Raw genomic sequence first — 15,406 nt, 5'->3', positions numbered from 1 at the left:
ATGCAGGTATGAAGACCTCTGTTTTATAGACAAAGAAACTGAGGCTCCATGAATTCAGATTATTGTGCAATAATCTGAAAGAAACCTAGTTAACAAATGGCGAAGCCAGGTTGAATGATGATAGCCTTGTTTTGGGGATGTTTTGAACAGTAGGGCTGACCAGCACTGGAGCGACGGGAGGAAGCTGCCACCAGGTCTGGGAACCGAGACGGGCTCTAGAGACCCAGCAGGATGCAGGAGCAAGGTGCTCCTGCCAGGACGAGTGTGCAGACAGATGTGAGGAGCCAGCTGAGTGGGCCGGGCGCTATCCACAGATAGTCAGGTGACGTGGGCAAGGCCGAGCTGGGCAGAGGGTCAGCACGGGACTCTGAAGCAGGACTGGGCGGGGAAGTGACCCGACCACGGAGTCTGCCTGGAAGTGGACGGCAGGGGCATAAGAGACCTATGTTCGGTGGCTGCCAGGGTGATCCCAAAGATGCAGCCTGTGCTTGCAGCCTGGGTGATCACCTCCCCAGCAGCTACCCTCCAAATGATCTATACCTTGGTGACGCATGGGAGAGAACCTGATCTGTCTTGCTGGCTCTGATGAAGCAGTGGCCACTGTGGAGGTCCATGTGTTAGGACTGAGGAGCTGAGGGTGCCTGGGCCAGCAGCCCCAAGGAACCAGGAACCAATGCCCTCACTACCCAAGAGCTGCATGGGGCCACCTGGATGCTGTTCTCCCCGCCAAGATCCGGTCAAGCCCACTCACTGACATTAGGCCGTGGCCCCCGAGACTTCACTGGGACCCACGGAGCTGTGCCTGGGTTCCGACTGTCCATGTGAAAACCACAGCTTTGGATGGGCTGTTTGAGCAGGTCCCTGAGGCCTGACCGGAGGCAAGCAGGTCCCAGAGTGAACCTCGGCAGCTCAGAGACCTGCCCCGGGCCTCCCCTCTCTTCAGGGGGGAAAGACTAGAAGGCAGACGGCGAGCGACTGGTCCACATGGCTAGCCAGCTGGAGGAAGAATCGTGACCTGTCTTCTCAACTGCAGGATTATGCTAATGCGTGCACACTCAAGGCAAGGGAGACTACACCCACAGGTGCAGAGAAGTCTGGGAGGTAAGTGCTAATAAACACCCGAGAGATTTCACATCAATTTTTGCAGGTCTGTTCAGGGCAGACAGCGCGGCTAAGTTGTGAGGTCAATCAATCATGTTTTTTGGATTCCTGGTGACGCTGAGACAGAACTCAGCGAGAACTCCGCAGGGCGCCATGCATGTGGTGATCTGTTTTTCAGCATTAAAGAGAAAGATACAGTGCCTTCTGGTCCAAGAAGGAATGATTAAAGGCATCCCACAAGCTTTTCAGAGGAGAAGCTGCTAACGCCGGGGCAGGAGCAGGCGAGCTCCGGTGCGGGGCGCTGTGCCTCGGCCCTCCCGCGGGCCCCGTGTGCACGCCTGGGCAGTCTCAGCATAAGATTTCCACAGACACAAGGCTGCACTTCCCGCCGGAGCCGACAGCGTGGGACACGGGTGGCTGCAGCAGGTGCCCACGGCCGGCCCCAGTGTACCGCCAGGCCAGCCCAAGGACAAGGGGGCCCAATGAGCAGGGCAGGCTCCACCCTGTCCCATGACGGGGCTGTGGGCTCAGAGCGTGGGAGGCCGTCCTGCTGCGAGAACCGCCTGGCAACATTGCTTGCTACCTGCAGTGGTGACCAGTGATCAGAGGCCTTGCCACCCTCGGTGCCGGAGGCTGCTCTGGCCACGTACAATGGGCTTGATCCCTCTGCAGTGGCTAGGTTAGGAGTTACATGGATGGGGTCTAACACCTGGACCAGGGCTTTGATAAGGAGGGGTTTCCTGATGGAGAGAAGCACAGAGAAATCAACTTTCTCTTCGTCGATGCTGTGGGAGTCTGGATGTGATGGCTGGAAATGCTGCAGTCACCTTGCCATTGACTGGGACACTGAAGCCCGGCTGCTGCGGCTGCCGCACTCAGGCAGCCCTGGGGACGCCTCACGGCCATCCCCTTTGTCACAGTGATGACAAAGCTCCTCAGAGGGCGACCGCGCGGGGCAACACGCTGTGCTGTGCAGGACCCCGGGTTCTGGGTCGTGCACGGTAGTTTGCTAATCCAAGCTCCATCAAGAATTAGCTTGCCCAGGTCACTCTGCGGAACTTTCACACCTTTTAGAGATGTTTGGCAGCGGGTCGTCGTGTGTAATAGGAAGTGGGTTAGAATTCATGTTGAGTTCTAATCTAACTCATGTTGACTAGTGATAGGGCTTTGACCTGGAGTGGCCCCCAAAGGCCCATGTGTCAGAGCCCGCTCTCTAGGGCAGCAGGGTTCAGAGGTGCCATGGCTGCAGGAGGTGGGTCGTGGGGGCGCAGTCTTGGGGACTGTGTCTCTGCCCCCCCCCTCTTCCTCCCTCCCTGCTTCTGACCACCACCAGTTGAGCATCTGTCCTCTGTCACCCCTGACGCCATGGTGTTTCTGCCCTGGAGTCAGCCACCCCCCTGCTCTCTGCCAGGTGTTTCCCTGTGTCCTCAACCCCGCTAGGCTCTGGTGTCTGCTGACCATGGCTCTGCACAGCTTTACTGAGCATCTTGAGGGCCCAGAAGCGAGAGCTGTGGTCTCAGTCCTTCTGGAAGGCTCTGTTTGGCATCCATGCGTCGCTCGGCGACCCTGACCTCTCCCCTCACCAGGCTAGGGCTGTTTGGCTTCTCATGGCTGGTCTGTTTTCATGAGGCTGGGGGTGTAGGTCTTGTAACTCCAGCTGCAGGCTTACACCCTTTGCTTTGGAGGCCTCCACTGGGGAGGGCAGGGTGGCCCTTTGGCATGTGCACTTCCAAGCTGCGTTCTCCGGCTTGGGGAGGGTACTGACTGCTCCTCCTGGGCCTGGGCCTTTCCCACAGTGCTGCTGTGACCAGCTTGAGTCTGTGGTCTCGTTATCCCCCAGGGTGCTGGCCGCTACTCCACAGTGCAGGCCTCACCCCTCTCAAGCCTGGACACTCGAACTGTCCAGCTCGGCGCGAGAGAAGATGAACACGCGTGGGCTTCAGGACTGGCGCTGCCCTCCCTGCCTCTCCAGGACTCCCGAGACCTTCCCTCCGGGCCTCTGAGCAGCCTCCCTGGGCAGCCGACCCCATGGCTTCTCGGAGGGCTGTGGGCTTGGAGTGACGGTGGGCTTGTGGACATGGGGCGGGGTGAGGGGCGGAAGTGGGATCCCCGCCTTCAGAGTCACCACACGAGGAGGTGTTCAGACCCAAAGTGGAGGAAAGCCGTCCCAGTATGGCAGTCCTCCTATAACCCCAAGAATGCCAAGATGAGATCAAGGGGCCCCTCCCCAGGCTCCCAGCCAGGCTGGACCCTGCTTTAGGCCAAAGGAGGCCGCGGCCCAAGGGGCAGTTCCCATGGGCACCCTGCACCTGTGGATGCTTAACCCTCGTGTAAGGACTTCGAGAGCGTCACAATGGGGGAGAGAGGAAGTGTGTTGCAGGCGGCATCTGAGTGAACGCGCCCTCTGTTGTCCCGGAGCCGGCCGTGTGGACCTCGCCTGCTTTGTCTCTGGGGAGCCAGCTGTCTGTGTTGTTTCATTGTTGTATTCAAGTCTCAGCTGATTGTCCTCAATCACACACTTGCAAGCAAGTCCTCTGCAATAGAGGTCTATTAATATGCCTTCTATTTTCTGCTGTGCTCAGTTTTGTGGGTTTTTTTTTTCCCAAATAAGGTTCAAACATTTGTGCCTTTTAAGGGGAGAAAACAAAGACCAAGCTTCCTAATTATTCTAATGGTTATTTTCCATAAAATCCAGAGGATGTAAGCTATCCTATTGAATCATTCCAAAAAGAGTTCACATTTCCCTTCCTTCTTCTTCCTTTGAAAACACCTTGTTCCTGCTAGCTGTCCAGCTCGGCGTCCCTGGAAGGGAAGGGGCAGCTGAAGTTCACTTCGGGGCGGTGGAGCCCCCACCACAACTCCACCCAGGTGACCACGGCCAGCGACACCACCCTCCGCGGCTGGGACACGCGAAGCATGAGGTCAGTGGCCCACGCCCGCGCCGGCCTGCTCCCCACGCCCCTCTGACTCCGAATGCGGGGGTTTCCTCTGCCGTCGCTGTGGGAAGCCATCTTCCTCCTCGTTAGGCCAGCGGATCCCTGTGGAGCGGGCACGCCCAGCTGACCACACTGCCCGTGCCACCAGCCCTGCGTGAGTGTCAGTTCAGCGAGCCCCGGCCAGGGCGGGTGAGGTCCCCGAGCGCCATGACACGGTGTTCCTTTCCGTGACGGCTCCCGGCTCCAGTCCCCCTCGCGGAGCTATCCTCGACCATCGCTGTGCTCTTGAGCGGCATCCCTGCCGGGGAGCCATATTTTGTCATTTAAGTAATTATGCGCCACAGCCAGCAGTTCTAATGGAACAAACAAGAGCGATTTTTCTGTTCCAGTTGTGATTTTGATAGGCAAAGGAGTGATGGTGGGATGTCTGTTGCCGTGGCAACAGGAGCCCTCACATGCTTTTTTAAGATGCAGTTTATCCCCTCAGCACACCATAATTTATCACTGAGCTGAAGAGACGGATGTCATGTAATAACCTGTGTCGCCTCCAGGATGGGAGCGCACCTTTAAATTCAGTTCCGAGACCTCTCTGAAAATCCAGGGGCTACCGAGTAACCCTTCGCCCCTTCCTGTGCTCCCAGCACCTGCACCAAGGGCTGGTGTGCTCCTGGTTGAGCTGGAGCCTCGGCCTCACCCTTGATGGGTACCCCCCGAAGCCATCCCTCCAGGGCCTGTGGTCCTCTCTCCTCTCTGCCATCTGAAGGATACAAACAGGAACCCAAAGACCGGCTTACAGACCACAGGAGACGTGCACGGCTCTGGCGGGCCACACCCCATAGGCGCCTCCTGTAGCAGGCCTCTGAGGAGGGCCGGCTGCATGGGGAGGGCAGCTGGCAGAAGCAAGGGCCGCGCCTCCCGATTGGCCGCCACTCCTCCTTTGGCAAGCGGCTTCGGTTCCTTTGTAGCCAGGCTGCCATTGGTGTTTCTCTAGAACAGGCTTTGTGTTAACGTTCTGCCCTGGCACACGCAGCAGGCCTTCAGTTCATAATTGCTCCACACTTTTCAGTTTCCACCTTTGCCCGTTTGACTTAAAGCATTTTAAGGTTTAGGGTTTTTATTTTAGAAACAATTAGGATATTGAAAGGGCACAGAACATCGAGGCCAGTTCAAGCTCTAAAATGGCTTAGGGCTGGGAAGCCCGCAGGGGCGGCGTGAAAGGACCTGAGTTGACGTTCCATTGGAGAGCAGGCACCAGGCCGGGCTTCCAGCACCTGAAGGACGATCTGAGGTTTGTGAGCTGCTGCAGCTCCGGCCGCTCACTGACGCCACGGTGCGAGGAGCCCATGGTGCTAAAGTCGCTGGAGCCCCCACCGAGGTGGGGGGCAGGAGCCGCAGGCCCAGCGCTGCTCGGTGAGGCCTCTGTTTCCAGCCGCCTTGGCGCCTAGAGGGCTCACCCCTGTTCTGGTGCTTGGCAACAGAAAGAGACATAACAGACAGAATGTTCTGGTTTCTGGGAGATCTGGGGTTGAGTTGGATGCGTGCACACGTGTGCATATGCATGTCTGTATACACATGAGCACACTTACTGTAATCTACCATGTGGCTACTTTCACATCCACCCCTGCCGCGCCTCCTGTCTTAGAATGGTGTGTTGTACTGGGCCACAAGGGCGGCGTCGAGGGGTTGTGGACACCTGTCGAGTGAGCCCGGTAGTGGCAAGCACCGCCTCCTTCGTTTCCCCCATAGCTTTTCCAGTTTCCTCTTCCTTTCCTCCCCCTCGCACTCCATCTTGTCTCCGTGTGGCTATGCTGCGCTGCCTTCCCTGGGCGTGTCCCTTCCCCTCCCTCCTCCCACTTCTGCGAGGTGGCTGCCGTCTCTTGGCACGTGCACCTCAGGGCACCAAGTCACATTCCGACGGTGGCAAGCCAGTGCCGCGTCCACAGCTTATTGGGGGTTGAGAGACCCACACCTTCAGGACACCAGAGCAGCAGCCTTTGTGACGGGCTTCTGTGCCCAGGCCCAGGTTCCTCTGCAGGGAGGAGTGCGGAGGGGCACAGCGCCCAGGCTGGGATTGCCCTGGCTCAGCTGCCAGCGGGGCCAGCCAGCCGTACCCCAAGCTGAGGCTTGCGCGGGGCCTGGGAGGATGAGGCACGCGCAGGCCCCAGTGCCTTTCCACAGTCCGTTTAATATTCATGCGCGCTCTTCTTTGCCCCCCCTCAGCCAGGTATACTGCATAGAGAACGCCCACGGGCAGCTGGTGCGCGACCTGGACTTCAATCCCAACAAGCAGTACTACTTAGCGAGCTGCGGCGACGACTGCAAGGTGAAGTTCTGGGACACCCGGAATGTCACGGAGCCCGTGAAGACCCTGGAGGAGCACTCGCACTGGTAGGGCCGCTCGGCAGCCGGCCGCCGAGCCCGTGTTGCTAATTACTTTACCATTTGGAGAGGCGCACACCAGCTTAGTTTGTGCTGCTGTGAATCATTCAATCAACCCAGTTTTATTTTTTCTAAAGAAACTCTAATTCCGAATCTGAATGTTTGGGATTTATAAGCGCAGTAAAAGACGAAAAACATTAGATTCTGTTTTCTCTTCAACGGTGCCGGTTCAAGTCTGCAGAAATGAACGTGCACAGATGTTCAGGCAACATTGTTTGCAGTGCACGGAGATGGAAGCGACCCGAATGTCCATCAAGAGGGGCTGGTTAAGTAGATTAGGTGACACCCGAGCCTTGGGGAGATGCAGCTGTCAGAAAGGATGAGGGGCCTCTATTCGTGCATGGATGTGGACGTGTGCCCGGGACCTTTCGTTCTCTAAGATATTATTGTAATGTTTACCATCTGCTGGGTTCTTTCTACTAAGTGAGTAGAAAGATCAAGTTGTCCAGTAGTATGTATGGTTTGAATACGTTTTAGCTCAAATAATGTGTGGTGTGCGCGTGTGTGCACGTGTGTGTGTGTGTGCGTGTGTGCACAGCAAGGCATGTGGAGGAACAGCCTGGAAGAGTGGGAGTCAGACTCAGGAGGAGCGCTCCGCGGGGAGGAGGCCTCCCGGCGCCTTCGCATCCCATGGCCGCCTCGGGACCGTGGGGAGTGCTTCTCAGGAGCTCCATGTTCCTGCCGGGAGCACTGAAGTGCCCACAGCACTCGTCCAGGGCGCAGCTGAAGTTGCATTCGGAGCAGAAAGCCTTGCTGCGCCTGCCGTGCCCGCTGCGCCCCGCATTGGGGCCTGCCGCACGCTCTTCCTGCAGCGCTGGCTCAGCCCCATCAGCAGCCAGGGTCACAGACTCCAGGACCGGTGGCAGACCCTGGCCATTGTCCCTGACCCTTGGGAGATGCCAGCGTTGTCTCAGGGCCAAGGCAGCACTCGGATGGGAGTGTGCTGTGGGGCTTTGCACCTATGGGTTGTTGCTGATCCAGTGTCTGCTTCTGGGAGGCAGCTTCTGTTTTAAAATTTTAGAAAGCCTCTCTGGAATAGTGAGCAGTAAGCCTTCTCCACTCTGCTGCAAAGTCCCTGCTGTGGGCCTAGCTGGCTGGAGCCTGGTACCTGGGGCGGCAGCACAACCCAGCCCAGGGAGGTCGGGGCGCTTGTGTGTGGAGTCGCCCACGAGGTTCGTCTCAGTGACCGCTGTGCCTTTGCAGGGTGTGGAGTGTCCGCTACAACCACTCTCACGACCAGCTGGTCCTCACCGGCAGCAGTGACAGCAGGGTCATCCTGTCCAACATGGTGTCCATCTCCTCGGAGCCCTTCGGCCACCTGGTGGATGACGACGACGTCAGTGACCCAGAGGAGCCCCAAGCTGACGAGAAGTAAGGCCCTGACCAACAGAGCATCCTCCATCCGCACCGGGGCCGGGCCAGGCGGCTGCCGTGGGCCTGCAGTCCAGGGTGACTGGTGCCCAAGTGGGGCACAGCGAGATTAGGGGCCGCTGCTGATCCAGTGTGCCTTTTCCCATATTCCTCCCCAGTGCCCTTGAAAGACCTGCAGCACTGGCTGGTCTCTAGGCTTGAGAATTAGCCGAGGCTCCCTGGGGAGGCACACCGTGCCCTCTGTGTCAGATTCAGATCCCTGGGTCCAGCATGGACCGTGCGCTTGTGGCCCTCAGGTGGCGCAGGGTGGGACTCAGGCCTCTCTTGGGTGCAGGGTGTGGGGTCCAGTGTGGACTGTGCACCCGTGGCCCTCGGGTGGCGCAGGGTGGGACTCAGGCCTCTCTTGGGTGCAGGGTGTGGGGTCCAGTGTGGACTGTGCACTCGTGGCCCTCGGGTGGCGCGGGCGGGACTCAGGCCTCTCTTGGGCGCAGAGCCAGGTCCCACTGTTCCCTGAGCCACTGTACAAAGTGTGGCGTGCGTGGTTCTCCATGGGCCACGCCATCTGGGTTGAGCGGTGGCTGAAAGCCCTTTGCTTTCATCACAGCACTGATCTCTAGCCCTGATTATGCTGGGGCTGGATGAAGGCCAGGCTGCTCCGCTGCATGCTGGGGCTCCTGTCCCTGGGATGTGCAGGGGTTCTGGGGACACCCTCATCGCCAGTGACTGCCTGTGTCTCATGCGGCGAGACCCACCTGCAGGGCCCACACTGGCAAGACCCCTGCCTGACGTGCTCACTTTCACCTGCGGCAGCCGTGCCCTCTACGACACTGAGCGTGACCCAGCCACACACAAGGTCCATGCCTCAGACCCAGGGGAAGGTTCTGGAATAGAACCCAGTGCAGGCAGGGGTTGAGCCCTAGAGCACAGTAGGTCCTTCATTTGCATGGAACCCAGGGGCATTCGACCTCCGAGCTACACCCCCTGCCCAATTTTTTATTCTTTATTTTGAAACCGGGTCTCACTGAGTTGCGAAGGGCCTCACTGAGTAGCTGAGGCTGTCCGTGAACCGTGATCCTCTTGTCTCAGCCTCCCAAATGCTGGGATGACAAGCTCACCACGCCACCACACCCGGCTTTACCGGTCTCTTGACTCTGTTCAGTGAAAAGAGAGCCTGTGAGCACAGGCTGTGGCCCGGCCCCGCCTCTCGACTCGGGCTACACTATTGGGCCACAAGGTTTGGCTCTTGCCTGGGGAGGGGTCTGCAGCCATGCCCACGGACGCCTGTCCCCATAGTGGGCCAGGTGATTGATGTGTGTGCCGCCCTCCAGTAGACAGCTCTAGGAAGGAAGTTAGGGGGAGTGCGTGTCTGTGGCCAGCGCACCTAATTGAGAAGGACAGAGCTCCCTGTGGGATTCACTGGTGTCGGTCACAGAGCCTCTGCCGCGCTCTGGCGGCTCCGCTTCCTGGGCGGCGGGGGCTTGGCGCCCCACACAGTCTTACCACATAGATAAGGACAGGAGACGGGAAGCTGAATTTCTGAAGGGAGGCTCTAAGACCTTAGGTTTTTCTCTTTGGGGAGAAGTGAAGGCCCTAGGGTGGTGTCGGATGGAGAGCAGTGATTCTGTGAAGCTAGAAGCAGAGGCCGAGGCCTTGGAGGCCCGGGTGCCCGTGGCACAGGCAGAGTCCCACCCCTCCTGCCTGCACCCTGTGGCTGACAGCGCCCACCATCCTTGCGTGAGGGCCATCGGGCAGGCCTCTAGAGGGTGGGTGTAACTTCCAGGAGGTGACAGGGAAACACCCGGATGGGCACTGCACTCAGTGCCAGGCCAGGCCAGGTGTCTCCCCGGCACTGTGGGCCGCCTCTGCCCGGGAGCCAGCGCTGGGATGTGCTGCCTGGCTTCACCTGGGTCCTCGCGGCCAAGAGCTAGGGGAGTTGACGGCACGCTGTACCCGGTATGGTGACCATTTCCCCAGCACATTCCCTGAACCAAGGGGCTCTTGTACTGTCCAACAGGACGTTACCCCAGGCACCCACAGTGCTGGGCCCAGAGGAGCCGAGTGCTGCAGACGTCCCCAGTGTCCACGGGCCACCGGGAGTGCCCTATCCCCAAGCCTCTGTGAGGGTCCCCGGGCTCCCGGGCAGCCCTGGACACCCTGGCCTGGGTCCATGCTCGCCCATCCTTCAGAGGAAGAAGCTGTGTCCCCACCCTGGCCTTGCTCACGGCCCCCTCTCTGTTGGGCTGCAGGAGCAAGGAGCCCCCGCAGGACAGTGTCATCGCCACGTACGAGGAGCACGAGGACAGCGTCTACGCCGTGGACTGGTCCTCGGCCGACCCCTGGCTCTTCGCTTCCCTGAGCTACGACGGGAGGCTGGTCATCAACAGGGTCCCGCGGGCTCTCAAGTACCACATCCTGCTCTAGCGTCCCGCGGTTCCCATGGGCCTCGTAGCGATCATTGAGAGTCTGCAGCGGGGCAGTTCTTTTCCAGTGAGAGCCCTGTGGAGAGCCAGCGCTGCCTCTGATGGGAGCGCGGGCGTGGATGGGGGCTGCCCGCAGCACGGACCGCTCATCATGGGCGAGGACTGCGGCCACTGTTGCACCGCCGCCCGGCTCTTCTGTCCTCAGGTGTTGGGTTCCATGCCTCACCACACCTTCCTGTTTTCACCAGGGTAATGCGTCTTTCCCTTGAGATTTTAAGTGAAATAAAGTAAGTGGGGACACACCATGGGCCCTGGCTACCTGCCAGGACCTCTGCCCCCTTGCCATGTCACCTGGGTCTGGGCCTCCTTCCTCCGTCCCACTCTGGAAGGACCGTGGGCAGATAGAGAAGCTGGATAGGGCAGCACGGCCCGCTTGTCACCGTGCCAGGCCCTGCTCAGCCTCTGGGCCTACCCTGCTCTTTGCACACTGAACAGGTGGTGCTGGCCTCTGTCATCCTAGAGGTCAGGGGAGGGCGCTGGCCGCTGGGGGCACCTCCCCGCAGGCTCTCAGCTGCTGCCCTCGCCCAGTCCCGGCTCCTTCCCCTTCCATGAGTCCAGTGCAGCCTGGTGCACAGCCCACCCAGAGGAGCCACCTGGCAGCGGGTGGTTGGCCTCAGGCATCCCTGCGTGTGCCGCTCTGGGATCTGGGTGTTGCTCCACGGCCCAGTTGCAGAACCCACCTGCCATCTTAACCAGTGAGTGAAGCCCCGCCGCCTGCACCCGGGGCCGCTGTGCTCTTTCCAGGTCACTGTGAGCCCAGGACACACCCTGGGCCTGCTCTGGGGAGTCTGGCACAGGCGGCCTGGAGCACGGACCGCGGCACCTGCTACCTGCCAGGCGTGTGTTTTGCTCTTAGTGTGTGAATCTTCACGCATGTCGGTCACAGACCTTCACTGCCACTCCAGACCCCTGTGCCCTGACCTACGGCCTTCACCACACTGCTGCGTGTGCCCCTGCCATCCCATCACCCGGCCTTCCCAGCCCAGGCCCGCAGTGCTGTGCGAGGGCTCCTGACCGCTGTGTGCCTACGTGCCCCTTCTGCTGTGTGGGCTCACACCCTGTTCCCCAGGCTTGTTCCCCGCCAAAGCACATTCGAACCGTTTCTGGTGCTTGGTGCCCAGGAAGGGACTGTCATAAATACCAGTGTACAGGTCCCTGTGTGAACCCATCCTCAGCTCCTGGGCAGGGGCTGGTAGACCGTGACCCACGGGCCAACTCTGTGTCAGTACCGGCTGAGTCCTGAGGTGCCGTTGGCATGTTGCAGCCAACTGCAGGGCCGAGCGGCGGCCCGGGGCTCCTGTGACCCTCGGAGCCCGAGCCTCTCCCCTGAGCATGTCAAGCCTGCCCTGGGCACTCCCAGGTGGACAGGTGTGTCCCGCAGGAAGCCCACCCCAGCATCATAAGGGTGGCCAACTGGCTCCAGGGTCCACAGCCCTGGTCCCCTCCAACACGGCAAGAGACGCCCCTGCCTGGGCTGGACACACAGACGTTGCTGAGCGACTCAATGTGCTCCGTAACCGCCTGCGGATCCTCTCTGGGGAAGTCCGTGTTTCACATTAAGTGGGTTGCTAACCGTGTGTTTAATTTCTGTTGGTTTTGACAGCTCTTCATACATTTCAGATGTAAGTCCTTTGTCGGTGCTGCGATTTCAGATACTTCTGGCTCTCACCCCATCGAGTCATGCTGTTTTCTACAGAGCCAACTTTTTGTTTGTTTTTATTTTTCTGTTTTATGTGGCACTAAGGAGTGAACTCAGTGGTGTTCTACCACAGAGCTAATCACGATGCCTTTTCTTTTTTTATTTTGAGACAGGATCTCTGGGCTGCCCAGGCTGGCCTTAAACTTGGGAGCCTCCTGCCTCCGCTTCCTAAATCACTGGGATCGGAGCCAGCTTTGAATTATGATGTTATTCAGGTTTTTTTCCTTAATGAATCAGACTTTTGGCATCTATTTAACACTCTGTAACCCTGGTGACTAAGATTTCCTCCAGCTTTTCTTCTAAACTTCCATACTTTTACCTTTGCTCTGTGGTCCATCGTGTGTTAGTTGTTCAGCGGGGTGTGAGGCCTGGGCTGTGGCGTGCTCCTCGCAGACAAGAAGGCATGCAGCAGCCTTTGCTGAAGGGAGCACTCCTCCACCACGCTGGCTCCTCTGTACCGAGTCGGGCTATGTCCTGGGCTGCTCTGTCCACTGGTCTCTGTGACTCAGCAAGGAGTCCGTAGGTCCCCTCATGAGCTCCTGTCTGGGCTTTCCAGCACTTTGCTCCAGCCATCAACCAGCATCTGTCCATCCTCACCGGGGGCCCGCGGCCAGGCAGCTACTGTGGGCCCCTGCAGTCCAAGGTGACTTATGGGGCCAGGTGGGCAGTGGGGGATGGCATGGAGGGTGAGGGTGGGGAGCTGGGCAGCACAGGGGTGGGAAGGCGAGGGCCACCGAGGAGGACTGGGTGTGGCAGAGGCTGAGGCTCCTTCTAGGCGGCGGGGCACCCGTATGGGCTTGACTCTGACCATCGCACTCAACGGAAGTATCCATCGTCATCTCTTAAAGTGCGAAACGCCTTCCCTGATGCCGGCACTGGGCATTTGGAGGGCGTGGGTAGTGCCCCTCCGAGTTCCACTGGAGGGACCTGACGCCAGAGGCGACGTGCACGGCGCCTCACTCGCCCTCTCCTCCCTCACCCCAGCCTCTGGATGCGAGCCCCCACTGCCCAGACTCGCCTTCACCTACCTGCCCTTTGCACGCGGGGATCCCTCCCTAACTCGGGCAGTTTCCACTCCAGCTGTCAGTTGGCCTGGGCTGCAAGAGCATCGCGTCCCTGCCTGGTGCCCGCCCTCTTCCTGGGCAGCCGTGCGGTGAGCAGTTCTCCCTGGCTCTGTTGGCATGTCATCCGACACTACAAACACCTCCGTCTCTCCGTGCTGGGGGGAGGCGAAAGGGATCGCCTTCTGGAAAGTCGCTCCACACACCCTGGATGCCCAGAGCTTCCGCCATGTCCTGGGTGCAGTGGACCGTCCCTCCCCAGGCTGAGGAAGGGAGAGGGAGGCAATCCGCCGACCACCCGGAACCTCCGGGTGGTCCAGGGGCCTGAGTGCTACAGCTTAGTGGGAGCTGGAGCCGTCATGGGCGGGACGGGGCAAGCAACGGCTCTAGGAGAGAGACCTGCCCCTCATCCTGGGGGACAGACATGCGCCAGGCATGCAGGAAGGGAAGGGTGGGTATAAGCCAAGGGACCGCAGGGGCACGCTCTGGCAGGTAGGGCCTGGGGATGCTGGTCAGGTCTGCTGTGGGTCACTCTGCCCCGCGGTGAGAGGGGAGCCAGGCTCCCAGGGAATTATCTCTTCCTGCCTTAACGTGTGTATTTGGAACTGATGATGGAATCATATTTCTCAAGGTGTCACATGAAGCAGAAAAGCACCAAATCCAGCGTGTTCTGGGTGCGCTTTGCCGTGAGGGGCTGTCCTGAGGCTGCCGTGGCCCAGCTCACCCGGTGCCCTCTGTCCCTGCCACCGGCTGAGGATGCCTCATGGGGCATGCTATGCTTTGGATATGAAATGGCCCCCAGAGAAGCTCAGCTGTCAGAAATGCAGCCAGGTGTGGAGGTGGTGCATGGCTGGAAGCGTGGCCATGGGGATGCAGTCTGGACGTTCCCAGATGAGAAGACCCCTGCCTGGGCCTCGGCTCAGGTGGCTTCTGGCGGCTGCTGAGTCCAGGAAGAAGGTGGCAGATTTGTGGCAACTTAGCTCGTGCTGCCAGAGAGCTCGGCTTCACCTGCGTCGGGCAACCTTCATTTTACTGGAACTCTTTCTTCTTCCCAGTGGAACACACTGCCTTCAAAGACATGGGGTCCCGGCGCCCTTGTGAGCTGTGCAGGTCCAGAGTGGGGTGTCCCTGTGGGCAGAAGGGGCAGCTTGAGAACCACAGCTGGGGACAGCCGTGTGCCCCCTGTCCTCCCGCTTTGCTGAGAGAGGAGTGTCCGGATTGCTAGGTCAGTGGGACAGGCAAGGAGGGGGCAGCGGGCTGCTCGGCAAGGCTGGGTCCTGGGCAGAGGCTCCTGTGACCAGGACTTGGGACAACGGGTGCAAGAGACACCTCAGAAACTCAGTGGCAAAGCTCAGATGAAGCCTAAGGACTTGAGAGGACCTCAGTGCCTAGCCTAACTCAGTGGGTGGAGGGATCTTTAACCTCACACAGGACAGAGGGATAGTGAATCTGTTTGGGTGCGGCTGCCCCTTGAGGACCTGCGGGATTCTCGGGTGGGCTGGGCAGGAGGCAGTGGGAACGGCGGGTCAGGGTCCACAGGGGATAGAGCGACCCTGGCTCCTCGGTGTGCAGACCTGGGCGCCCTGGGTTCGAGCCCTCTCCTGGAAGTGTGGGGAGAGGAGGATGGAGAGTGAGGCCCCCCTGAGGAGGTCCAGTGCCCACCGCCTCATTCTCCCAGGACCTTTTGAGCCAGTTGCCCACAAAGCACTGTATTCTGAGTGCCTCTCAGCAAGCCTGGTGCTGCTTGGAAGGCGAAGGCCAGAGGGCCAAGCCTCCTGTGGGTGTTTGCCTGGACGAGAAAAGACACGTGGGCTCATGGGCCGTGGCAGGGACCGGCCAGGTGGGGGCAGGATGCTCGGCCGCCGGCTCAGCCAGCTCCTGGTCCATGGTGAAGCCTGGGGCAGGTGTGCGGTGGGGTAGGCAGAACCGCCTGGCGCCAGCCTTCCAGCTCTGGGCAACACATCCCTCAGGGCTTGCGGGAGGGAGGGTCATCACAGGTGGGGGCCTAGGGACAAGCTGTTGCAATAGTGGAGGACTGCGGCTCCTTCCACAAAGAAAGCAACGTGTGATCCCCAAGGGGGTGACCCAGCATGTGTCTGCAATTCTCTCCAAGTTAGGAGTCATCCGCACAGCCCCTGCAGCAGCTCAGCAAAGGGCAGGGCACCCTGAGCCCTCCCTGGTCACCCGCTCAGGCAGATCAGCCGCCAGCCCTGCAGGGCGGCCCTCACGCAGTGCCCATGGATCATGGCTAGCACACCTGTCACCATGATTTAAGATCAGGCCGAGCTATCATTCTCTGTTTCTCCTGCACACACCGGC

General features: G+C 59.7%; 1 protein-coding gene across 2 annotated transcripts in view; it reads left to right on the top strand.

The window, feature by feature from the left end:
• The window catches only part of EIPR1 (EARP complex and GARP complex interacting protein 1), a gene marked incomplete at both ends in the record, with an annotated part of 114,860 nt that extends 104,592 nt beyond the window's left edge, over nt 1–10,268 (top strand). For both annotated transcript variants that reach the window (XM_080711032.1, XM_080711031.1), the window contains 4 exons: nt 3,886–4,026; nt 6,262–6,425; nt 7,680–7,847; nt 10,094–10,268. In XM_080711032.1, the coding sequence (XP_080567158.1) occupies nt 3,886–4,026; nt 6,262–6,425; nt 7,680–7,847; nt 10,094–10,268 (648 nt within the window). The remainder of the gene's footprint in view (nt 1–3,885; nt 4,027–6,261; nt 6,426–7,679; nt 7,848–10,093) is intronic.
• Between the last annotated feature and the right edge of the window lie 5,138 nt (nt 10,269–15,406).

This window comes from Muscardinus avellanarius, assembly GCF_963383645.1.
Source record: "Muscardinus avellanarius genome assembly, chromosome: 15".
NCBI lineage: Eukaryota > Metazoa > Chordata > Mammalia > Rodentia > Gliridae > Muscardinus > Muscardinus avellanarius.
Note: the sequence above shows the minus strand (reverse complement) of the source record. Positions and strands in the feature narration are given on the sequence as shown.